Source organism: Pan paniscus, chromosome 2 (genome assembly GCF_029289425.2).
Source record: "Pan paniscus chromosome 2, NHGRI_mPanPan1-v2.0_pri, whole genome shotgun sequence".
NCBI lineage: Eukaryota > Metazoa > Chordata > Mammalia > Primates > Hominidae > Pan > Pan paniscus.
This window is the reverse complement of record NC_085926.1, coordinates 180,641,913-180,667,336: the sequence shown is the minus strand read 5'-3', so window position 1 is coordinate 180,667,336 and position 25,424 is coordinate 180,641,913. Positions and strand designations below refer to the sequence as shown.

The following is a 25,424-nucleotide window of genomic DNA, read 5'->3' as shown; positions in this document are numbered from 1 at the left end:
CCCAGCACTCTGGGAGGCTGAAGTGGATTGATCATCTGAGGCCCGGGGTTCGAGACTGGCCTGGCCAACATGGCGAAACCCTGTCTCTACTAACAATGCAAAAAAATCCGTTGGGCATGGTGGGACGTGCCTGTAATCCCAGCTACTCAGGAGGCTGAGGCAGGAGAATCACCTGAATCTGGGTGGGGCTGGGGGGGGTGGGGGGCGGAGGTTGCAGTGAGCCGAGATCGCGCCACTGCACTCTAGCCTGGGTGACAAAGCGAGACTGTCTTAAAAAAAAAAAAAAAAATCAAAAGAATTTGCCAATACCATGTATAGGATAAGAAAATAAGAAAATTAAAAATTGTACAATTTTAAGTGAGCCAGTCAGCAAAAAAATTTGTGTTCTAGTTTTCTCCTAAGCACACCCAAGAGTCAAACAGTTCCCTCAGAGCCATTCCCAAGTGCTGAGAAGTAACAGAAATTCAATGCATGTCATTCACAATACAGGTGAATGTTTACTGAATGCATTATAACCACATATGCCAAAAAATTAAATACAAACATCGTCTGGGCACAGTGGCTCACACCTGTAATCTCAGCACTTTGGGAGGCTGAGACAGGAGGATCGCTTGAGTCCAGGAGTTTGAGACCAGCCTGGGAAACATAGTGAGATCCCCATCTCTACAATTTTTTTTTTTAATTAGCTGGGTGTGGTGGCAAATGCCTGAAGTCTTAGCTACTCAGGAGGCTGAGGCAGGAGGATCATTTGAGCCCAGGAGTTTGGGGTTGCAGTGAGCTGTGATCACATCACTGCAGTACAGCCTGGGAGACAAAGTGAGGCCTTATCTCAAAAAAAAAATTATATATATAATTTCTAACTTGAAGTATTGGCTTAAAAATAAGTCTCATACTATTTCCCATATAAATATCCAATCAATAATGTTTTTGTTTCTTTCTTTTTTTTAATTTTTATTTTTTAGAGACAGGGTCTTACTCTTGTCATCCAGGCTGGAATGCACTGGCACAATCATAGCTCACTGCCGCCTTCAACTCCTGTGTTCAAGCAATACTCCTGCCTCAGTCTCCCAAGTAGCTGGGACTAAAGGCAGGCACCGCCATGCCCAGCTAATTTTTAATTTTTGTAGACACAGGGTCTCACTATGTTGCCCAATCTGGCCTTAAACTCCTGGCCCAAAGCAATCCTCCTGTGTGTCTCCCAAAGTGCTGAGGTTACAGGTTTGAGCCACCACACCTGGCCTAGAATGTTTTTCTTATACTAAATTTTATAACAGAGAAACTCCAGGAAAAAAAGCAAAATAAAGAATACCTGAGAATAAAATCTTTCAACTATGTTTATAAACTCAAATCTTGAGTTTCATTTTGATATTTTTAAAAAAATACACGTTTACTTCCTTTTGAGAATAAAAAAATTAAAATTAAACAATAAAAATGCATATTTCTAGTAAAAACTAAGCTAATTATGAATATTATCTTGCTTAGAATGATCAGCACTCGGGCCGGGCGTGGTGGCTGACGCCTGTAATCCCAGCACTTCCGGAGGCCGAGGCGGGCGGATCATGAGGTCAGGAGATCGAGACCATCCTGGTAACACGGAGAAACCCCATCTCTACTAAAAATACAAAAAATTAGCTGGGCGTGGTGGCGGGCGCCTGTAGTCCCAGCTACTCCGGAGGCTGAGGCAGGAGAATGGTGGGAACCCAGGAGGCGAACTTGCAGTGAGCTGAGATCGCGCCACTGCACTCCGCCTGGGCGAAAGAGCGAAACTCTGTATCCAAAAAAAAAAAAAAAAAAAAAAAAAGATCAGCACTCAGACAACTGCAGAAACAAAATGAAGAATAAACAGCATGGCTAAATCTAGAACCCCACAGCAGTCGATGTTGACTTGATAAATTATTTCCAAGGGACCAGATGCAGTTAGTCTATCAGGCAGCTTCTAGTCTCTTAGATATAATGCAGACCAACACTCTGAAAATAGAAAACTCACAGAAAAAAAGCCTGGGTAAAATCATAAAGTCCTTAGAATCAAAAACTTTCTTGAATCTGCCTATGCCAGGCATTATATATTGTTACCATAATCTAAAACAATGCTGTAGAACAGAAATATGGCCTAAGCCACATATGTTAATTTTCTTAGTTTCCACATTTAAAAAAAGGTAAAAATAAACAAGTAGCATTTAATATTTAACCAAATACATGTATATTTATATAACCCAATATAATTTCAACATGAAATCAATTAGAAAATGAATGAGATATTTTACATCCTTTTTCCAAACTAAGTCTTCAAGATCCACTGCATATTTCATTCACACACATCTCAATTCAGAGTAGACACACTTCAAGTGCCTACATTTCGACAGCCATATGTGGATACCATGTTGAATAGCACAGGTCTAGAAAACATTTAATGACAATAATGGTAATCATAAGGCTCTTTAGAGGATCTGGAGCAAGGTCCCTACTTCAGTGTTGCTGGGAATACCTGAGTTTCCTCTAATGCTCTATCCTCTTCCTAACCAAATGCAAAACAGCGTATCTAAGGACATATGTCTGAAAATAGAGATAAAGCAGCACATACTCACAGATCTAGGTTCTTAAACATTAATTCTTGAGGTTAAAACTTATCCACAAAAAAAATACCACCCTAGGCCAGTGCTTCCTTTTTCTATTCCTTCATTCATTCCTTGGAAAAGAGGCAGAGAATGCAGGTATTTTCAAACTGATGCTGAATTAGATCTGATACTCATTCATTTATTCAACCAACATTTGGCAGGTGAATACCTACAATGGGCCAACTGCTGTCTTGAGTGTAAGGAATATAAACACAAGTAAGATATGGTTCTTATCCTAAGATATTTACAGTCTAGTCTAGTAAGTGAGATATCTAGACTTCCACAATGTGTTCTGTAAAAACAGGAGCTCACTATTCTTTTCAGGCGGTCTCACTCTGTCACCCAGGCTAGAGTGTGGTGGCATGATCATGGCTCACTGCAACCTCAAACTACTTGGGTCAAGTGACCTTCCCACACTAACCTTCCAAGCAGCTGAGACTACAAGTCAGTACCACAATGCCCAGCTAATTTTTTTTTCTTTCCTAGAGACAGGATCTCACTATTCTTACCAGGATACAGGAATTCACTTTTAATGTTATACAGCAGCACTAATAGAAATAGAACATGAGCAACAGATGCAAGTCACGTAGGTAACTTTAAAATTTCTAACCACTTTAAAAAAAAAAAGTAAAAAGAAACAAAATTCCAAAAATTTATTTTACTTTACCTATATATGTAAAATATTATAATATCTCAACATGTAACTAACAAAAAAATGGGAGTTCTTTTTTCTTTTTTCTTTTTTTTTTTTTTGAGACAGACTCTCCCTCTGTCACCCAGGCTGGAGTCCAGTGGCATGATCTTGGCTTACTGCAACCTTTGCCTCCCAGGTTCAAGTGATTCTGCTGCTTCAGCCTCCTGAGTAGCTGGGATTACAGGTGCCCACCACCACGCCAGGCAAATTTCCGGATTTTTAGTAGAGATGAGGTTTCACCATGTTGGCCAGGCTGGTCTCGAACTCCTGACCTCAGGTGATCTGCCTGTCTCGGCCTCCCAAAGTACTGGGATTACAGGAATGAGCCACCTTGCCCGGCCAGGTTTTACATTTTTTAATACTGTTTTTGAAATCCAATGTGTATTTTATACGTAAGAATAACTCTACTCAAACTAGCCACATTCCAAATACATCAGCCAGCACAGTTTTATAGATCTGTTTTTCAGAAAATTAAAAAGAATTTGCCAGTTACAGGTACAGGAAAAAGTAGCAGAGAGGCTTGAACATGTTCACAAGTTGAGAGAAAAAGTAAAGAGAAAGAAAAGAAACATACTAATGATAACTGATGGAGTATGGACAGCAGAATGAAAGAAAAGGATCAAAAGCTTAAGTGGAATTGTTATCTTGGAAAAGAGGGTTGCATCTTCCTTGTGACTGTGAAGGGAAGAATTAAGTACCAGTATAAAATATAAGCAAGTTCGGTGAGTGTGAGGAAGAACAGAAAGTTGAGGGAGTTCAGATTAAGACCTTCTCATTTTTCTCAGTTAATCAGAAGACAATCTTAGCAGCCTCCTACCACCATCGCCAATACAATCTAAAGGGATTACATTTATGGAACAATTTAAGAAACAGTTATCCTAGTAATACTGTTTTTGTGTAATTACTCATTTTCTAACTTTTTTCTGGGCTAGTCAATCTTAAATTTGGTCATTTTTGTCTCTAAACACAGAAACAACACTACAGATTCATTCTTTCTTTCCTCATCTATTAATTATTTGTTCAGCAACATGTATCCAATGTCTACTTATGTAGAGTATGTGTGACCCTGACCAACATTTGTATCCCCGGTATTCAGCATCTGTTAATACCAGCACACAGCAAGTGCTTTAAAAATGTAGTATTACATTCAAATATGTACCGACACAGACTTTCATTTAAAAGTCTAAATTGGTGCTGTCCAATAGAATTTTCTGTGATAATGAAAATATGAACTGTCCAATATGGCAGCCAATGGCAGCAAATAGACACATGAATTCAAATTTTAATTTTAATACCCACATGTGGCTCCAATTTTAATTTTAATGGCCACTTGTGGCTAATGGCTACCGTACAGGTCTAAATATTAGAATACAGTGAGTAGCTAATGGCATTTCCATAATTATAATCAAGGTATTGTCATCTCTAATGAGTTAATACATAAAATATGGTACTGAAAATGAGTACACTTTGAATAATACTAACTGTACCACAAAGACACCATAAGAGAATATTCTTAGTGTCAAATAACTTTAACATTGTGTGCCAAAAAGCAAAAAACAAAAAAGGATATTCCAATCTTTTTATTTTCAGCCTACTTTCCCAATAGAAAAGATCAAGCTTCTGTCAACTTTCTGATTTTTCCATCTTCTCAAGTAGTGAAAATATTTTGTCATCATAAGGAGTCACACTTTTTTTTAATTAAAAAGAAATTACTAGAGCATAGGCATTGTTTCTGTAATAAAAGGACTTTTTTGTGAGACATTAGTTGAAAATCGGGATTCATATAACGAATTAAATATGCTTATAACTCCAACCTGTCCTTAGGATTTGCTTGTCAATTTCCCCAAATTTGTCCTAGTTATCTGCATTTTAAAATAAACCCATTGCTGAAAGTCGTGGTGATTCAATCCATTAAGCCACTGGAAGTATAATCTAAACTAGCTTTTACCTGAGTTGAATAATTTCTGGTGCAGTAATTAGAATAGCTGTCTATGACTGGGATAGCAAAATATACTTTCATTACTCTGTATCCAGGGTCCTTGATGTTTAATTTATGTGATCATACAAACTTAACCAGAGACACAAAGTCCTACATTGGCCCAAGTATGATTACATACTTAGAGGATCTGATAACTTAAAACCAGTGAGGTGAGCAACTAAATGTCAGAGATAGCATTTTTTATGCACAGCAACTTGTTCAACTCGTTAACCATCCCTGTTAAGACGGCTGCCTTGTAAAATAACCACACACAACTTCCGGCCCTTCCTTTTAGCTGGGTTCATTTGAAGCCATTTTAAAAAACATTACCAGATTTTCTGTCTTGAAGATGAGCGTGGTTATACAACCAGGATTGGATTTTATTCTGGCTAAAAAATACCTAACAGTGAGAAAGGATGTCTCAATATATTTTAAAAAAAGCTTCAAGAGAACCACTTTAAAATGATCTTCCTACCACACAAAAACACCATCAGGTAAATCAGCCCTCTATACACGAAGATTTGGCAAATCAAAAGCATAAGATCAAATCTGTAATAATTAACTTTCTGAGTAAAATTACTGTGCTACAGCTTACTGCAACAAAGCCAAAGTATTACAACAAGATGGTATTATAATGACATCATTAGCTTGGTTTCCTAATAAAGCATATATCTGGGATATCTGAATTTACAATGCTAAAAATAGAGACCCAACATTTGTAGGAGGGAGTGGTAGGCAGTTCTTATTTATAAAAAAAAATTTTTTTTTTTTTTTTGAGAATGATGCCCGCTGCAAAACGAAGTAACAGAAGGCTGGCTCTGAAACACCACACTTCTTGGTCTTAACGTTAAAATGCTTTTCTAGAGCAGAAGGGAAAAAGAGTTATCAGTGCTTTCATCCCACAAAAATAGTTCCTGTTTCACTAAATTTTACCACTGCCTTTAGAATTAGTAAATGAAAACGCCAACTTGTAGAAGCATTAAGTTAATGCGATTTAGAAATTAAATAGTAACCGGCCTCATCACACAGATAAGGTTAGGCTTCTTCAGCCAGGGGCAATTTCTGTCCTAATTGTCACAGCTGCCTTAGTGCTGTACTTTCTGCGCTGTAGCTGCCAGGAGGCAGATAAGATTTTTCTGTCTGAATTAATTCTGGGAAAGGTGGCACTTTTTATAGGCCTTAAATGACCCTTTTCTAAGATTTTTTGTTGGTGGTGTCCAGATGTTCCAATAATACTGGAGAGTTAACTCTTCCTTCCAAACCTGTCTCGTTCAAACTGCCTTGAGGAGAACGGGAAAAAAGTAAGGTTCACACTCGAAAAGTTTCACTCGGGGTGGGGTGAGGACGAGGTAGGAAGGAAACGACAGTACGTATCGTTCGTAACTATCGTACAATACGTATCGTTTCCGAAGCTAGACCGGGAGCTGGCACAGTCTTTCCCCTTTCCAGGTCCTGGGGAGAAACGTCTCTCGCTGAGGGGGCTAGACTACCTACGACAGCCTCCTCCTCGGGAATCAACACAGCTCTGAATCGTGACACGCTTCCAGAAGTCCGTGACGAGTGGGGGCAGAAGACAGGTTCTTCGCTCCCCCTTCACCCAAACACGTCCCAAATTGTTCGAGGCAGGAAGAGCACGCCTCTCTCATCTCCCCAAGACCTACTCTCGCTCAGCTCCCTCGCCCTGTTTCCTCTGGGGACACCGCCACCCCGCTCGGGACTCCCGCCTCTGGCCACAGCAGCCCCGGAGCGGCAAGGGGGAGGAAGTAACGGAGAAGCGCCGGCTAGAAGCGGCCGCCTCCGGCCGCTCGGCGCCAGCCTCGGCGGCCCGGGCTTGGAGGCCAGACGAGCCCGGGAGCCGCACGGGGCTTCTCCGGCTCTGGGCCCCGCGCCCGTCTCCGCTGCGGCCTAGCCGGGCGCCCACGCCCTGGCCTCCCGGCTCCGCGCCGCCGGCCTTTCCCCGCCACCCCGGGCCGAGAGGCCGCGCGGGGGCGGACGAATGGAGGTGGAGGGGCGGGGGCACCTACCAGCTGCTGCCGGATCCAGCGCCACATTCCCCCGTCGTCGCCGTCCGGGTCCCGCGGGGCGCGGGGGCCGCGGGGCTGCAGGTGGAGGCCGACAAGACAGAGGCGGGAGCGGGCGAGCCCCTCGGGCCGAAGTTCCGCTTACCGCCGCCGCCGCCACTGCCTCACTCCCCGCGCCGCGTCCCCATCCCGCGGCGTCGGCCCCGAGTCCTACAGGCGCGGCCCCGGCGCCGCCCCCGCCCGGCGCAGCTGAGCCTGCCGCCGCGCCGCAGCCACCTTCATTATTGACCGTTGTCACCCAAAGCACCCCCGCAACCCCACCCCCGCCCCGCCCCGCCCCGCCCCGCCCGGCCCCCCGGCTCCACCCGGGACCGCCCCCGGCGCCCCGGCCCGCCCCCGGACGTGACGAAAGGGGGTGCGCGGACCGGGGGGGGGGGGTCTGGCGCGCCCCGCCGCCGTTCCGAGTTGGGGGGTTTCTGTGTTGTGGGTCCGGGAAGAAGCGAGCGTGGAAAGGTGCCGGGTTCTCGAACGCTGTTTCTGTCCACTGCCACCCTCCTCCCCGTTCTGAGAGTGGGATTAAGTCGTGTCTGTGGGTCTGGCCATCTCCGGAGTCTGCAGCTTGGGGCAGATTCCTCGGTCTCTACCTCCTGTTGCAGGTCTTTTTCGGGCTCTGTGGCTTCTTTGGTTCACGCGTCTCCCGACATGCGTACGCACAGTCCTGAACGTGTGTGACTGAAAGTTAATCCCCCCAGAGGTCCCAGTTTGGGTTCCATCAAGTTGTCAGAGCTTTCGTCTCAACACAAGTCAGGCCTCTTCTTTAGCAAATGGCTGAGACGGGGCTAGGGAAATCTTGATCACACCCATTAAGTGACTGGAAAGCGTTGCAAGTCCCCTGAGCCTGGTACAGCCTGGACCCGTGTTTCTAGGAGAATGGATGAGATATTCTGTCTTGCCGTGTGCTAAATTGGACAGGTTCAGGGGAAGATAATTTGTATAAAAAGGTAGTTCTTTACTGTTAACTGCCAAACGTCTGCAATCAAAAACACCCGTAGCAGTAACTTGACCTAGGTTAAAAAAGTGTGTGGATGACAAGCTCAGAAGGAATATACAAGCAACTGGAACAAGGCTTTGACTTAAAGGTTTGGCGTTGTTTAAAAGCAGCCCCGTATACATATTGTGTTATGTATATGTATTGAATGCTGTATTTTTGCTGAATTAAAGCACACTTCACCGACAGACGTTTGTGGTTAAAAAAAAAAAAATTAAGCGGCCGGGCGCGGTGGCTCACGCCTGTAATCCCATGTAATCCCAGCACTTTGGGAGGCCGAGGCGGGTGGATCACGAGGTCAGGAGATCGAGACCGTCCTGGCTAACATGGTGAAACCCCATCTCTACTAAAAAATACAAAAAATTAGCCGAGCGTGGTGGCGGTCGCCTGTAGTCCCAGCTACTCGGGAGGCTGAGGCAGGAGAATGACGTGAACCCGGGAGGCAGAGCTTGCAGTGAGCCGAGATGGCGCCACTGCACTCCAGCCTGGGCGGCAGAGGGAGACTCCGTCTCAAAAAAAAAAAAAAAAAAATTAAGCAAGAACAAATCTAAATGAGATTAGCATGACTAGGCAGGTCGTTGAATATGTATCCTCAATCTTCTAGTTTCAGTAGACATTTCTTACTATATAATGCTTATCCAGCACCACAAATAGAATCTTTCTTTGGGGATATTTATGATCTGTAAAACCAACATGGAATTTTATATTATAAATCATCCAACTTCAAAAAATAGCTAGATATTTGAAAAGTCATCTTACTTTTATTCTTGTGGCTAAACCTTACTTTATGACCCTAAAAGGAAGTTTTGAGATATATTTAGTGACAAAACCTTACTGCCATTCATGGAGCACCCAGGTCCTGTATCAAGTTCTTTACTTGTATGCTGTAATTTAACTCCAAACTGTGTCCATTCATGGAGCACCCAGGTCCTGTATCAAGTTCTTTACTTGTATGCTGTAATTTAACTCCAAACTGTGTCCATTCATGGAGCACCCAGGTCCTGTATCAAGTTCTTTACTTGTATGCTGTAATTTAACTCCAATCAATCCCTTGAAGTAGGTATTATTCCCATTTTGTATAGATGCAGAAATGGAGGCTCACACTAATTTGGCAAAGCTAGGATTCAGATTCTGGATTGTCAGGCAATAGTGCTCATGTTCTTAAGCTACGTCCAGAAATAAAAATATGGCCATGCCTACTTTTATTCATCTGCAAATGGTTTGATTACAAATTAGGCCTGGAAATTTTTATTTATATGCCGCTAAAATTTTTCAAGATAACATAAGAAATAGCGATCTGGAGAACACTTTGTGTATCATTATTTAATTGTGCCCCAAATTTCAAAAGGAAGAAGTTGGGAGAAGGAAGGGCTTGATTCCTAGTGCTCTGGTGGAATATGGTAAGAAGTAATCTCAGGGTAACTATGTAAAGATCAAATTGAAGCTCAAACTGTCAGGAACAGAATGAGCAGCCCAGGTAGTGTTTTAAGCCTGTTTTTTTTTTTTTTTTTTTTTTTTTTTTTTTTTTTTTTTTTTTTTTGGAGACGGAGTCTCGCTCTGTCGGCAGGCTGGAGTGGAGTGGCCTGATCTCGGCTCACTGCACCCTTCGTCTCCTGGGTTCAAGCGATTCTTCTGCCTCAGCCTCCCGAGTAGCCGAGTAGCTGGGACTGCAGGTGCGCCACCATGCCCAGCTAATTTTTGTATTTTTAGTAGAGACGGGGTTTCAGCATGTTGTCCAGAATGGTCTTGATCTCTTGGCCTCGTGATCCACCTGCCACGGCCTCCCACAGTGCTGGGATTACAGGCGTTAGCCACCGTGCCCGGCCATTTTAAGCATTTTTTTAAGAGCAGTACTATACACCTCATGTTCATACAAGGAGCATAAGATAGGAGAGCGTTTTTATACTGCAGGGGTCAAGGGAAAGCTCTCCCCTTGGCCCTCTGAAGATTTGAAGAAAAATCAACTTGCAAAAGGCAGATTAGAGAAAAGGCATATAAATTTAATGTGCACACAGTGTGCACATGGGGAGAATCATAGAGTGATTGCCAACCCCCTAAGTGGTTGACAAGCTAATATACCATCCTGGCAGAACAGGTTATGGGAGTGGGGAGAAGAGGAATTCTGTTGAGGAAGTTACTAGGGAAGATGAATGGATCAGGGAACAGAGATTAATTAACTTGTATGTTATTTTGTCAAAGGGTCTATTAGGTGTGGTTACATTCTTGGTCTTACAGGAAGGGAAGGAAAAACAATTATTCCTTTTGATGGGTCTAGATCTTGGGCAGATAAAGGAACTTCAACTTCATCGTGTGCTTTGGGAGAGATGGTGGAGCAAAGAGGGGAGGCCAGAGAGATTTTGCGGCTTCTTCAGTTCAGCATGTCAAAACACTATATTTGGGATATTGATTTCTGAGCCCCAACAATACTGTAATTATAACCACTTGGTGGTGAAATCAGTTTAGTGTGTCATGATCTGTATTTTAAAAAATAGAATAGAAAACAGCAGAATACATGACACAGAGTAAGTACTTACACATATTGTTTTGTGAATTTTTCATACACATGTACATCAGGTCACAATATAAAAGCAATTTCCTCCTATTGGTTATGGTTAGAAAGGTTTGAAAAACATTGAGATGGCTAAATACAGAACTTAAGGACTTAAGAAGGCAGGCACCAGCTATAAAGGAAAGGGAAAAAAAAATGCTTGGAGCCAGTGGTAATTCATTCAATCCACACTTATTTCTTACATGTGTTGAACATCAAATGTATGCATAACAACTGCCTAAAACTAGGAGGAGACACAAAGGCAACTTTTAAGGTGAGCCTCTTTTCTCTGGGTAGTTTAAAATCTAGTTAGAAAAAGAAGTTGCAGAGGAGAATCAGTTAAATAACAATCCAAGTCAGTATGGGATTAAGTCCTAAAGAACTATACTGACAGTAGACACTCATTTCAGAAAATTGATGTGAGCAATAGCAGTTGGGGAAGGCTTCAGAAGAAAGGAGCTGAATTTAAGCTGAACTTGAAGTGGGAGGCTGAAGGTAGGAGGGAAAGACTTTCCAACAGGAAGAAATGCAGGAGCAAATACAGAGTCAAGAAAGCTCAAGATGTTTGAGGTACAACTAACTTGGTGTAATAAGAGGTGAGATTGGGTAAGTAAGGGGAGGCATAGTGTGGGGTGAGTTTCTGTCTAGTCATAAGAGTTTACAGGAAATGGGCAATCTCTGGAATTTTCTGATCAGGTTAATGGCAGGATGAAATCAGAGTACTAGTCCATAGACACTATATGTGATAGGTTGGAGAGAGAAGAAAGGTCAGATAGGAAGTTATTGCAAGAGTGAAACATTAAGTTGAAAAGTGCTGGACTGGCAAAGAACCAGAAGTAACAAACTGTTACAGGAAGCTGTGCTGTGATGCAGGGAAGCTGGAAAGTTAAGCTGTACCAAGTGAAGTAACAGAAACTCCGAGAGAGTAAGTTTACCAGCATCTCATAACAACCACTGAATAAATGGTAAATATGGTTCTTATTGTTGAGTAAACTTGTTAATGTAATTCTGTGCTAGTTATACTGTGAGACATGATCATTCCCAAGAGAAAAACATCTCCTAGTTCAGTACAGCATTCTCAGCTATAACACAGACAAAACAAAGAGGGCTGTTTTTCTTGATGAGAACATCTTGGACCACCAATAGGAAGCACAGACTATGATCTTGTTAAGATCGACATTTGTGGCTCATTCATTCTGGTACCCACAGCATCTAAGGAGTACTCAGTAAATGTAAAATGAACTAAGAAAGCCAACGACCGAGTAGATATGGAGAAAAACATCAAAGTGATATAGAGCCAAGCACACTGAATAACTTTAGTAGATCCCAAACTATGCAGTGAGACCAGTGGTCACCATCTTTAGATCCAGGGCACTTCCTGTTGTGTGCCTTTCAGAACTCTTCAAGGGTCATTCTGCTTGAAGGACACAGCCTCGCCAATCTGTTGCCCTAAATATTTCTATAGTGATGGAGCTATCAGATGGGCATCAGAATCTGCTCTATCTCATTTTTTAAAAGGACAACTTTTGGCTGGGCGCAGTGGCTCGCGCCTGTAATCCCAGCACTTTGGGAGGCTGAGGCAGATGGATCACGAGGTCAGGAGATCGAGACCATCCTGGCTAACATGGTGAAACCCCGTCTTTACTAAAAATATAAAAAAAATTAGCCGGGCGTGGTGGCAGGCACCTGTAGTCCCAGCTACTCAGGAGGCTGAGGCAGGAGAATGGTGTGAACCCGGGAGGCAGAGCTTGCAGTGAGCCAGGATCACACAGCTGCATTCTAGACTGGGCAACAAAGTGAGACTCTGTCTCAAAAAAAAAAAAAAAAGGACAACTTTTCACTTCCTCAAAATCATCAATCTAGTACTAGGTTACAAATTATTCCATTTAAAAAGCATTTTCCTTCTGATTATCATTTCAGGATTTCCAGACCAGACCTTAGGCGAAGAAAGAACAGACTTCAAGCAAACTTTTCTGTACTGAATAGGATTATATATTTTATCACCTTGTGAAGAATTTCATCAGAAACAACTTCTCATTGCATATTTGCATCTTTTCTTGAAAATTCCTCAAATATATCTATTGTGGGCAATTATATGAATTCATCTTTATTTTTTGGCTACTTATGCTTACACAGAACTGATACTCAAAGCCAATGTGAGAATTAGAACTCACAAAAATGATCACTTTTTTGAAAGGTGAGAAAGTACACAAAACATAAATATGTTCTGTACCTTCCTTCTTCCTTATTTTTAAGTTGCCTTTCAATAACTTGATACTATCTTTGGATGAACTGGACGTGGGGTTCTATCACCTCTCTTATGAAAGACAGAATGGGGAAAAAATGAATGAACTTTGTTGTATATGTTTTTGGGTTAAGGAGGGAAGGAAGTTAAATAGCCAAGTGGCTTCTGATTGAATTACTGACAGAAATATTGGTGGCCTCAGATCAGCTGCAGCAGAACTAAAATTGTTAAAACTGTTATCGTTGAGACAGTCTGCGGCGCTTAACCAACTTTTGGGCTATCTGTGCTGCACCGTAGATCAAATTGCTTACTGTCTAGGAGGCGTGAGTTTTACAATAGTTTACCTTGTAGATGTCACAAGTTTCATTTTTTGAGGTTAGATATTTTATGAGTTTTTTTTTCTGATTAAAATGACTGCATTGGGTAGGTATTTGCTAACAGCTGCTTCATAGATTTTCTGGGCTAAAGCATTCACAAGTTGTGTTCAACGGCAAAAACCTCTGGAGTCACATTGCCCTCATATTTCTATTGGAATAGATCCAAAATTGCTGTCTAAGGAAAATCTTGGCTTACCCCACAAATATTTCCTCTGTTTCCTTAATTTTTATAACACAGCATTAACCCCATTCCTAGTTCCCATGACTGCTAATGCAAATGAATATGCTCTAAATCGTTGACACGACTCTGCTTTTTGGATATTTTCAGAAATGCTGAGTCGCGAGAAGTAACACTTAGGGAAGATTTCCTGAAATCTGCACTGTATTTGGGTGTTCTAATTTTTATCTTTAAATTAAAAAAAATTGTGAGAAGTCTCTTTTTTTTTTTGGATAGTCTTCTTTTGATTCCTCCTATGATTACTTTTACCAAACTGCTGTTTAGGATCACACAAATACCCTAAGTCTAGGGACGGCAGGAGACGCAGCCTCAGAAACCCCTGACTGACTGTTTTTACCGTGGAGATGCATCTGAGAACGCGCTAACTTATCACATTGTGTTCTCTTAACAAGAGCCTGCAGAAATTTAGTACCACAAATAACTGCTTTTTTTTCTTTCTTTTTTTTTTTTTTTTTTGGAGACAGGGTTTCACTGGAGTGCAGTGATGCAATCTTGTCTCACTGCAACCTCCACCTCCCGGGTTCAAGCTATTCTCCTGCCTCAGCCCCCCAAGTAGCTGGGACTACAGGCATGAGCCACCACACCCAGCTAATTTTTGTATTTCTTGTAGAAATGGGATTTCACCATATTTCCCAGGCTAGTCTCGAACTCCTGAGCTCAAGCAATCTACCCGCCTTGGCCTCCCAAAGTGCTAGGATGACAGGCGTGAGTCACTGCTCCTGGCCAACTGCTTTTCTTGAGCAACTAGTTTTATAATCTTGTGGGCATTTTGAATTATATAATTGAATGTGCTTCCTTTCGTTGTTGTGGTGGTTGTTCAAAAATTCAGAGGCTTACTTTTAGCCAGTGCCCAGACCCTATGGTGTATATTTTGTGAATTACTTTTACCCCAACTTCTTATTTTGTCTATTCTTAATTTCTTTTTGGTTGGTTACTTCACTTCCTTTATATCTTATTATATTGTATATATATTTTTAAGACACCTTCAATATTTTTTGAATAGGAGAAATAAAGGAAAATGTAAGACATAATTATTCATGATTATGCCACAAAGACTAATTTTAAAATGAGGTAATGAGCTTCAAATAATCTAATCTGAAGATTATTCAATTTCCTTACCTCCACCATAATTACATGTATATTTTCACTATTTTACAATGACTGTACATGTAATTTGTATGAGTAGGAGATTGACAGGAAAGAAACAAAATGATGAGTAAAGGCTGAAGCCAGGTAAGGCAGGGTGTGAAAAGGGGGGAAAAAATGTAAGAGAGAGGGAAATATGCTGAATCCAAGAGAAAACAAGCACCGTTCTTTCAGGTTGCAAGAAGTAGCATGGGTTGGAAGTGGAGAACTGGGAAATACTGATTCAAAGAGACTGCTGTATGGGAGGCAGGAAGAAAGTGGCTAGTTGTTCAAGAGATTAGCATTCCCACAGTATCCAGTATCTCTCCAAGTACTTTGCACACTGGTCATCATATAATTGTTTGCTGTAAACTCTTTAATGTCTGTCTTCCCCATGAGACTGTTCTGGAGGGCAAGGACTCAGTTTGTGGAATTCATCAAGAGCTCAAGTGTTCGTTTGTGTGACCAGCTGTTCTATAAAGAGTAAGGAAATTTTATGGCTAGGTGTGGTGGCTCAGCACTTCGGGAGGCCACAGCAGGCAGATCACTTGAGGTCAGGAGTTCAAGACCAGCCTGGCCAACATGGTGAAACCCTGTCTCTACTAAAAATACAAAAATTAGCCGGACATGGTGGCGGGTGCCTGTAATCCCAGCTACTCAGGAGGCTGAGGCAGGAGAATCGCTTGAACCCGGGAGGCAGAGGTTGCAGTGAGCCAAATCTTACTACTGCATTCCAGCCTGAGTGACAGAGTGAGACTGCATCTCAAAAAAAAAAAAACCAAAAAACAAAAAACCAAAAAACCAAACTAGATTTTAAGTGATCAGTGAAGAAATCAGGGAATTTTCTAGACATCAATGATAAAATGGACTTTTATGAGTAAAAAAGGGTAAAAGAAGATGACTTACTAGTTGAAAAGACCAAATGAAGTAAGAGGTGTTTTCCTATACGATACTGATTCAGTCAGAGACTTCGCAGACTATTCAGTGTTGCTATTCTGGTGAGGTAAATTGGTTTCCTGTAGATAATTCCTAGTGAAATACAACATGAATGTGTCATTACAATCAATTGCTGACAGTTTTATGTGGCCCATTCATAAAATCATACTAAGCACTTTCCTATTCTGGTGTTCAGATACTAACCTCTGGACCTCTCTCTCCACCATCACCTTTTCTGCCACCATTCAGTTATTCCACAAATGTTTGCTAAGCACGTAGCAAACACTAGCCATTGTCCTAGGTGCCTGGGCGAAGAGTCCCATAGGCCTTGCCTTCAAGGAGTTCATAGTTTAAGACCTGGGACACTGCTTCAGAATTAGGTTATTAACAGCAACACAATTTTATGTCTACCATCTTGAGTATAATAAAAATATTGTAGGTGAGAGTATTCAGAAAGGTACCGACCATACCTGTGTTGGAAATTACAGATACATGGAGTAAAAGATAAAGTTTAGAAATTGTTGGTTTTGTCAGCTCCCATTTAAGACTTTCTTGTTCACTGACCAGGTCCTTAATCATTCAACAGAGACATAATAACTTTATTGGATGGAGCAATACTTCTTGCTAATCAGCATATACACACCCAGTGACCTTGCATGAAGAAGCAGCCTGTCTGCAGAAGATTGCATCTCATCTATACAAAGCAGGAGTGATGTTGTCAATGTGTGTGTGTGCATGCATTTATGTATCTGTATGCTTGTGCAGAGAGGGGAAGATGGGGGAGGGGATGTGGCTTTGTTACTTAGCTTGCTTGATTTTTATCCACAGTTATTAAGAGGTAAAATATTGTAGCTCAACCCCTAGAAGTGGTCATTTGCTTTACAGAGAGGAAAATCTCTGCCCCCTTACCATGGCTTGCATTTCCAGCCCCAAAAGGCAAAAACAGGGAGCACGTAACTCAGTGGAATCAATAGCACGACCAGAAAGTCAATTCAGTCATATGATGGTGGATCAGTATCATCATTGTAAAGGAGAGGAGATCACTGTACTGTCAGATGCATCACTCTGACTTTCCCCCATCACTGTGGAAAAAGGAGGGAAAAAAGCCTTCAATCATAATAGGAAAGGTAAACAGTTTTTCAAACTTACAAACATATGTACATGTCTTCCTCTGTATCATTTCATGTATGTTGTTTTTATGTATGTACCTGTACAAAAAGATGTAAATATCACTTAACCTTGAGTAATATAATAATACATGTGAATTCTAATTTTAGTTCCACTAAGTATTAATAATTAATGGTAACTTCGTTGAGTGTGAGAATTCCACAAGGTTGCGTTAGAATTCTGAATGACATTTTGTTTTTGCTTTATTGGGCTTTGATATGTCAGACAAGAGAATTCAACTTTTCTCCTGTGTGAATGAATTCAATAGTCTGTTGAGAGAGATGCCAGTTTTTAGGTTGCATCCACCATTTTTATTTTTAGCTCCATCTGTTGTCTTTTATCAAGTTGCTGTTAAAACTCTGATAAAATACTTGGTTTGTAGCATTGGTATTGTCCCCACCAGCTTCCCTAGAATGAGCGCTCCGATTCTAATCCCCAAAGATGTTTGAATTTGTCTCCAGTTGACATCCAAAAGTCTTATCTTCCTGGATTTCCTTCCTCCTCTTGCCCCCTCTGCCCTTTCCCACTATCCCAGTTCCTAGCATCTCCCTGACCCTTGGGTTAGAGCCCAGGGAGATGGACCACTGAATCCAACCTGGGAAAATGACAGGAAGTACGTGCATTCTTCAAAGTGAGGCATTTGCTGTTATTGAGCATCTATTTTAACATAACTCAGATGCAGTGGTATTAATTTGTATATGAATATTTCATTTAATAATAATGATTGAGACTGTCCTCTATATCAGAGGTAAGCATATACAGTACAGCCTATTCTTTAACTCCTTTTTCCTCACCTGACTCAATTTTCTGTTGATTAAATGTTAGACTGAGAATAAAAGTATACTTGTTAGATTTGGCTACTTATTGAAAGCTGCAGTTTTGGCTAGGCATAGTGTGGCTTATACCTGTAATCCCAGCACAATGGAAGGCCGAGGTGGGAGGATGGCTTGAGACCAGGAGTTTGGGACCAGCCTGGGCAACATAGCAAGACCCCGTCTCTACAAAAAATAAAAAATAAAAAAATGAAAAAAACCTGCAGTTTAAATGTGACTCTAATCACACTATTAAACAGTGTACATTCTTGTAACTAACACAGAAGTTTGGTTCATAACAAATTTAGTTATTAATAAATGAGGCCTCTATATGGTATTCAAAGAAAATGCTTGTGGAATGAAAGACATCTTTTGTGAATATACAGTGAGGGGAGTCTCAAAGTCTGTTACTTCTTTATAGTTCTCTCTCCAACAAAATATTATCTCTGTGGATGACAGTAGATCTTCAATATCTTGCTCTTACCTATCTTTATTATCTTTATCCCCAATTGGTTTCAGTTTCCCTCCTCTGCAAGCAATTGTCTTTATTTCATCATTCAGATAGACTGAGCCTTTAGAAAGCTGATGGATCAACAGAAGCCAGAAAATTATATATGCACACTGTATGTTTAATACTGGTGTGCAATCTGATTACTGTAAGCACAATGTTTTTTTAAAAATCTGTTCAAACAGAGTTTATATGAATAGCAACCTTTGTTCTCTCAGGCTTACTTGAGTGGAAAAAATCCTTTTGAGGCTATAAAAGAACTTGTGGTACAATATTGATTAATCAGTAATGCAAATTAGCTTTGAGTTTACCATTCAAATGTGGAAAAATATCTTTGAATAAAAAAGTGAGACCCTCACTTCTGGCTCTGCGCTGCTTTCGGTGGTCGATTCCCTCAGACACACTTCCCTCGTAATGATGGTGAGGATTATTACCTTATGAATTTAAAAAAATCATCTGTTGACCTTTACTATCATGCCTGAAATAAAGCTCCTAAGAAGAAAATATTAATTTCAGTTGAAGGTAAGTTCAATAGAGTTTCACTTCATCTCAACCACATTTTCCAAACCACTAGACCACTAAATGTTCACTGGAGACTTTAAGATCGTGGTAAAATTAGCAGTTTGGTAATAATTGATTTGAGGGCCAAGAAACAATAGAGGCTCAAAACCCATAAACCCCAAATCTATTAAATTATCCTGTTTTGAATGTTTACTTTAAAAAAAGAGTAAGCAGATGATTTTAAAACAGTCACTTCATTTTGGATTGTATACCCTTCTGAGGAAGGATTAAATTGTATAGTTTAACAAAGCTTTCTGAAGACTCAAGATTTGAGCTGATATATTTTAATAAGGAAAAATTATTACCTGCTTGTTAATTTGGTCAAAAATATTATTTATCTATTTTTTAAAAATTAGCTGGGTGTGGTGGTGCATACCTGTAGTCCCAGCTACTCAGGAGGTGGAAGTGGCAGGATCGTTTGAGCCTGGGAGGTTGAGGCTTCAGTGAGCCAAGATTGCACCACTGCACTCTAATCTGGGTGTTAGAGCAAGACCCTATCTCAAAAAAAAAAAAAGTATTTTATCTCTAAAGTCCCAGAGATGTGAAAATGTATCATTAAATTTTAAATTATCAGTAATAATCAAGATTCAAGTTGCTTCAAGAATGCTAAAATTGACTTTATTTTATTGTCAGTTCCTTTATATTGTGCCTTTTCTGGATTTGTAGCCAATAATTTGTTAGATCCAGTTATGCTTATTAATTTAATTTTATTTTTCACTATATGACAAACAAGATGTATTCCCAGATTATTGTTTTGTAGGAATTACTCTTTGTTTTTCTTAAAACTATACACTGTTTTTTTATATGATTTTCCATGATCTTATTTAATCTCACAGCATGAGTTTAGCAATTATTTAGTAGCTATATATCCACATTTTCTTGGCCCTGATTGGCCTTGTAATCCACTGTATACAATTTAATCCACATACCAGGCATTAAACAACACCAATAGAATCAATAATAATAATGCCTACTATTTGTTGAGGACTCACTAGGAGCCAAGCCTTGAACTAAATACATAACACATTATCTTATTTAATCCTCTCTAATCCCAATGAGGGCATTATTTTATTCCTATTATGACACTATTAACTATTATATAGCTACCATTTGTTAAGCTTGGTGGTATGAACTAAGTGCTTTACATGTATCATTTAATTCTCACAACAACTATATTTTATTTATAGTTACATCAGCCATATGGTTAAAATGGTTGGTAAAGTACTGAAATACTTCCATAGTGGTCAGTGAAGAACTCAGTGCCCTGAGTTCCCCAAGTATCCTCCACACCACACCCTATATCTCCAGTGGCTCAACTCTTCTCCTGGGGACCCCTCAACCTTGTCCTCAAATTCTGAAACGAAAGGGTTAACACTGGGCACAGCAGGTGCTCCCAACATTGAGGCAATACCAGAGTCCATTCTGATTGGTTGGTGCTCAAGATGTACCAGGCATTAAATATTTTGACTATTAACAGGAACGAAGGTATTATAGTTCCCATTTTGCAGGTGACGAAAATCACATAAGTACACAAAAGTTAAGCAACTTGCCTAAGATCACCCATCTACGAACTGTCAGAACCAGAACACAAACCTAGGTCTCTCTCAGGTTAAAATCTTTGCTCTTAACTAGTTTAGTATGCTAAAAAACGGAGAATACCAGCTCACCATTGATGGGCACTTCCCAGGCCCAATGTGAATAGCTTTGGAACTCTGTACTCTGTGTCCGGCTACTTATACGATGGATTTAATGTTTTTCATTCTTATCTTAAAGCTGTGAAAATACTGTTCTCTTAACTGATTCCAAGACATAATAATGAGCATGCAAGTACTGGATTGATAATGGGTATTGCTTTGCATTATTTTGCTCTCATCCTATATTCACTAATTTAGCCCATGTTGTGTTATTTTGCAACAATCTCTCTATAAGTAAAAATTACCTTATTCATTTTATGCCTATGTCCCCACATAAACAGCCTTGGTATTCAGGCTAATCGTTAAACACATCAAGAATGGTAAGTTACAAAAGTAACATTTTAATATACTTTTAAACTATGCTTACTTTTATATAATTTAATGTCTAAAATCCAAAGACCAAAGGCTGAAAATCTTTGTTATTATGTTCTGCTTCTCTACTTCTGTGTCTCATCTACCATGTCTTTCTCTCCATTCCTGATAAAAAGCTAACTTCCAATTTAATGTACATCATGTCCAAGTCATTTATACAATCTTGTCCTTAATATTTAAGAAAATTCTAATGCTATTATTACAGTTCTGTATATCTTTTGAAGTCAGTAACTTAGACCGACACATGAACCAACAATTCTGCCGACTACAAAGCACACTTTTATTTAACAAAATGCAGCAAATTCCCAGAGCTGAGTATGCCACGTCCATTCACCAAAGTGGGAAAGTTTGACTAGGGGAAAAAGCAGAATTACTGTGGTCAAGGTGAAAGGGTGGTATTTGGAAATAGAAGAGGCAGATCTCTTGAAGATATGTCTGGCATCAAGTCACAGAGCCAAGAAGTTTTCTTTTTGTTTTTGTTTGTTTGTTTGTGACAGCGTCTCACTCTGTCCAGGGTCTATTCACTCCAGGCTGGAGTGCAGTAGCACAAGCATAGCTCACTGCAGCCTCGACCTCCTGGACTCAAGGGATCCTCCCGCCTCAGCCTCCTATGTAGCTGGGACTACAGGCATGTGCTACCATGCCTGACTAATTTTTAAATATTTTAGAGAAACAGGTCTCACTGTGTTGAGAACTCCTGGCCTCAAGTGATCCTTCTGCCTTGGCCTCCCGGTGTTGAGATTACAGGCAGGATCCACTGTGCCAGGCCAAAGAAGCTTTCTTAATGGAGGCCTCAGCATTATAGCTAAAGGCAGCCTGGCTCTTTGGGACAGCGTGTACCCATCGGTTGCTCTGATATTACAAAATACATATTTAATCTTGTCCCCCATTTCCTGGCATATTGCTCCTAAAATCCTGTGTGCTAATGAGATTATATATATATATGATTTTTTTTTTTTAGATGAGTCTTGCTCTGTCACCCAGGCTGGAGTGCAGTGGCACAATCTCTGCTCACTGCAACCTTCTCCTCCCGGGTTCAAGCAATTCTCCTGCCTCAGCCTCCCAGGTAGCTGGGATTACAGGTGCCCACCATCATACCCAACTAAGTTTTGTATTTTTAGTAGAGATGGGGTTTCACCATGTGGGCCAGGCTGGTCTCAAACTCCTGAACTCAGGTGATCCACCTGCCCCGGCCTCCCAAAGTGCTGGGATTATAAGTGTGAGCCACCACACCTGGCCTATAGTATCCTTTATGATAAACCAGTATATGTAAATATATATTTTCCTGAGTTCTGGGAGCCACACTAGCAAATTAATTAAGCTGGGGCGGGGGGGCATGGGAACCCTGATTTATAGCAGGTCAGTCAGAAGCACAGGCCACAACCTGTGCTTAAAACTAGCATCTGAAATGGAGGGGTTTCCTGTGGGACTGAGCCCTCAACCTGAGGGATCTGATGCTATCTCCAGGTAAATAGTGTCAGAATTGAATTGAATTGGAAAAGCTACACGCATATGGGGTCACAGAAGTCTTCTGTGTAGTGAGAGTATAGTAGGAGAAAATGAGTTTTTTTTTTTCCGCATATTCTTACACTTGCATTCAAGTTTGCAGTAGGATTTTGGCTCTATCTGAGGCTCCTGGGACCAGCAGAGGAGTCAATCCCCAGCAGCACCAAGCAACCTCACCCCAAAGCAGCAGCAGGGATGAAATACCCACCTGCTGTCTCCCCTGGGCCCTGAGCAACACCTGGGGCCCTAAGGTTGTGGCTGCACAGCTCTCTGGTGATGTTTAATCTTGGGACTTTTAGTAGCATTTGGAAAGGAATGCAGTGTGCCCCAGCATCATCTTTGCCCAACTTCAAGGTGGCTGCAGGAAGGATCTGAGCTCAGAAAGTTGTAGGAACACAACTGAAGCTGGAGTTTTTCCTCACCATTCTACCCAAAGAGATCAGGATTGATGGGGAGAAGCCAAGGTGGAAGCTATTTGATTGCTGAGTACTGGAGCAAGCACTTTGTGGGAATTGCTTGAGGACCTAATGGAAGACAGAAGGGACTTGGAAGGGGAGGGCTGAATCTCTGGTACTACCCTAGAGAGGCCTGAGCCAGTGATGATTGTGGTATCCTCATTTCCTTGCATTGTTTTTTTCCTGGGAACCTCAGGAGTGTCTGGGGAAAAAAAAATCACGTGGAGGAGTTTTAAGATAGCTGACTAGATACATCTAGTATTTGTCTCTTCCACAAAGAGAACCAAAGAAGAACCAAAATAGCAAGTAGATAAATATGCTTCAAATAGATAATCTAAGAGAGAACACAAAGGCAAGGAAAGAGAGAGATGTGAGGCAACCTGCTGAGCTGGGATTGGCTGGGAGCCTGGAGAGACTTCCTAATGCAGGAAAGGGCAAGTTAGAGACCCCTCAGTCCACATTCCCATGGTGGATTCCTGCAATCCTAGCCACAGGAGAGCCCCTTGGCCTTTTTGGGCTGCCTGGAGACCACCCAATGGTACCCAATGGTACTACTCCAGAGAGAAAGCTCATACTGGGTCCCACAAACCCCAAAGTCCTAAGCAGCTACAGCATGGTGCCATTTTGAGAGCCCAAATCCCATCAGATTGCATCTTGCCCTGGGGCCAACACCCCTGCAGCATTGAAGGGTGAGAAAAGTGCACGTTCACCAGCCACCTGCCTATGGCTACCCCTAATTAGAGCAACTTCACCCTCTCTAGTAGGAGGGCCACAGTGGAGCCAGTGCAGCCCCCACCTGAGCATATCACAGATGACTGGAAGGTCACCCACTTCTACCTACCATAGCTAGTGCCTGCATGCACAACTGGTGGAGGGACCTGAGGACAGGTCCACCCAGCCTGGCTCTACCACCCTCCCAGTACCCAAGCATGCCATCCAGGGATCTAGGGATTGCACAGCCCAGTTCACCACCATTTACAGCTGAGTAGTCCTCCCAGGGTCTGAAGTGAGGCCCACACAATCTGCTGCTACTACCACAGCTGGCACCTACCCTGTGAGTCTGGGGATTGGTTCACCTAGCCCATCACAGCCACAACCAACACCAATGCAGACTGCTTGAGTCCCAGAAGGTTGTCCCACCACTGCTACTGCCATCACTCATGTCACACCTGCTGCCCCATGGCCTGAGAACCCACTCATCGCCACCATTCCTGGCATCAAAGCAAGCCACCTGGAGACCCAAGAATTGGCATGCCTGGACCCACTAATAGTGGTACCAACTTGCAATGCCCTAGGGCCCCAGGACAGGTACCACTGCATCACTGGGGCCCAAAGAATGTCCCATCTAGTGTCCCAGTCCCCAGCAAAATTTTAACAGAGCCTCCACTGACAATAAGTACAAATTCAAATAAATACAATTCTAAAAGATCTTCTCCATAGCATATTGCAGTCAAATTGTCAAATATCAAAGGCAAAGAGAATTCTAAAACAGCAAGAGAAAAGTATCTCCTCACTTATAAAGGAACTCCCTTCAGACCAGCAGATTTCTCCACTTCATCTCAGCCAAAAGGCTGAGAAGCAATAACAGATTTCTCTATAAGCAGAAACTTTACAGGCCAGGAGAGAATGGGATGATATAGTTAAAGTGCTGAAAGAAAACAGCTGTCAGTTAGGCACAGTGGCTCATGCCTGTAATCCCAGTACTTTGAGAGGCTGAGGTGGGTGGATCACTTGAGGTCAGAAGTTCAAGACTAGCCTGACCAACATGACAAAACCCCATCTCTACTAAAAATACAAAATTAGTTGGGTGTGGTGGCAGTCACCTGTAATCCCAGCTACTTGGGAGGCTGAGGCAGGAGAATCACTTGAACTCGAGAGGCAGAGGTTGCAATGAGTCAAGATGGTGCCACCAGACTCCAGCCTTAGTGACAGAGCGAGACTCCATCTCAACCAACAACAACAACAACAAAATAAAACAACTATCAACCAAGAATACTATATTCAGAAAACTTGTCCTTCACAAATGGAGAAACAAAATCTCTCCCATTTAAGCAAAAACTGAGAGAATTTATTATCATTAGACCAGCCCTTCAAGAAATGCTTCAGGGAGTCCTACAACCAAAAGTGAAAGAACAATATCTACCATCATGAGAATGTAAAAACCATGGGTAGAGAAGACACACAAACAAGGAGGAGAAAAATGCTCCAATGTTACCACTGCAGAAAACCACCAAACCACAATGAAAACAATTAGAGAAAAAAAGTAATAAAGGACACATAAAACAACTAGAAATCAATTAATAAAACCACAGGAATAAGCCTCACATAACCCTCACATATCATTAATAAGCTTGACGGCAAACAAATTAAACTTTCCACTTAAAAGATATAGACTGGCTGAATGGATTAAAAAAACAACAACAGCATGGCACCCAACCATATGCTGCATACAAGAAACTCATCTCACCTGTAAAGAGACATATAGACTGAAAATAAAGGAATGGTAAAAGATATTCCATGCAAA

The 25,424-nt window shown here is 41.4% G+C and overlaps 1 protein-coding gene across 5 annotated transcripts in view; it reads right to left on the bottom strand.

Annotated features, from left to right (window-relative positions):
• The window catches only part of ATP11B (ATPase phospholipid transporting 11B (putative)), a 129,190-nt gene extending 121,586 nt beyond the window's left edge, over positions 1–7,604 (bottom strand). For 4 of the 5 annotated variants that reach the window (XM_034957771.2, XM_034957772.2, XM_063602614.1 and 1 more), the window contains exon 1: positions 7,312–7,604. In XM_034957771.2, the coding sequence (XP_034813662.1) occupies positions 7,312–7,338 (27 nt within the window). In that variant the 5' untranslated portion in view covers positions 7,339–7,604. The remainder of the gene's footprint in view (positions 1–7,311) is intronic. The other variant, XM_034957769.2, reaches the window with a different exon arrangement.
• Positions 7,605–25,424: the final 17,820 nt, after the last annotated feature.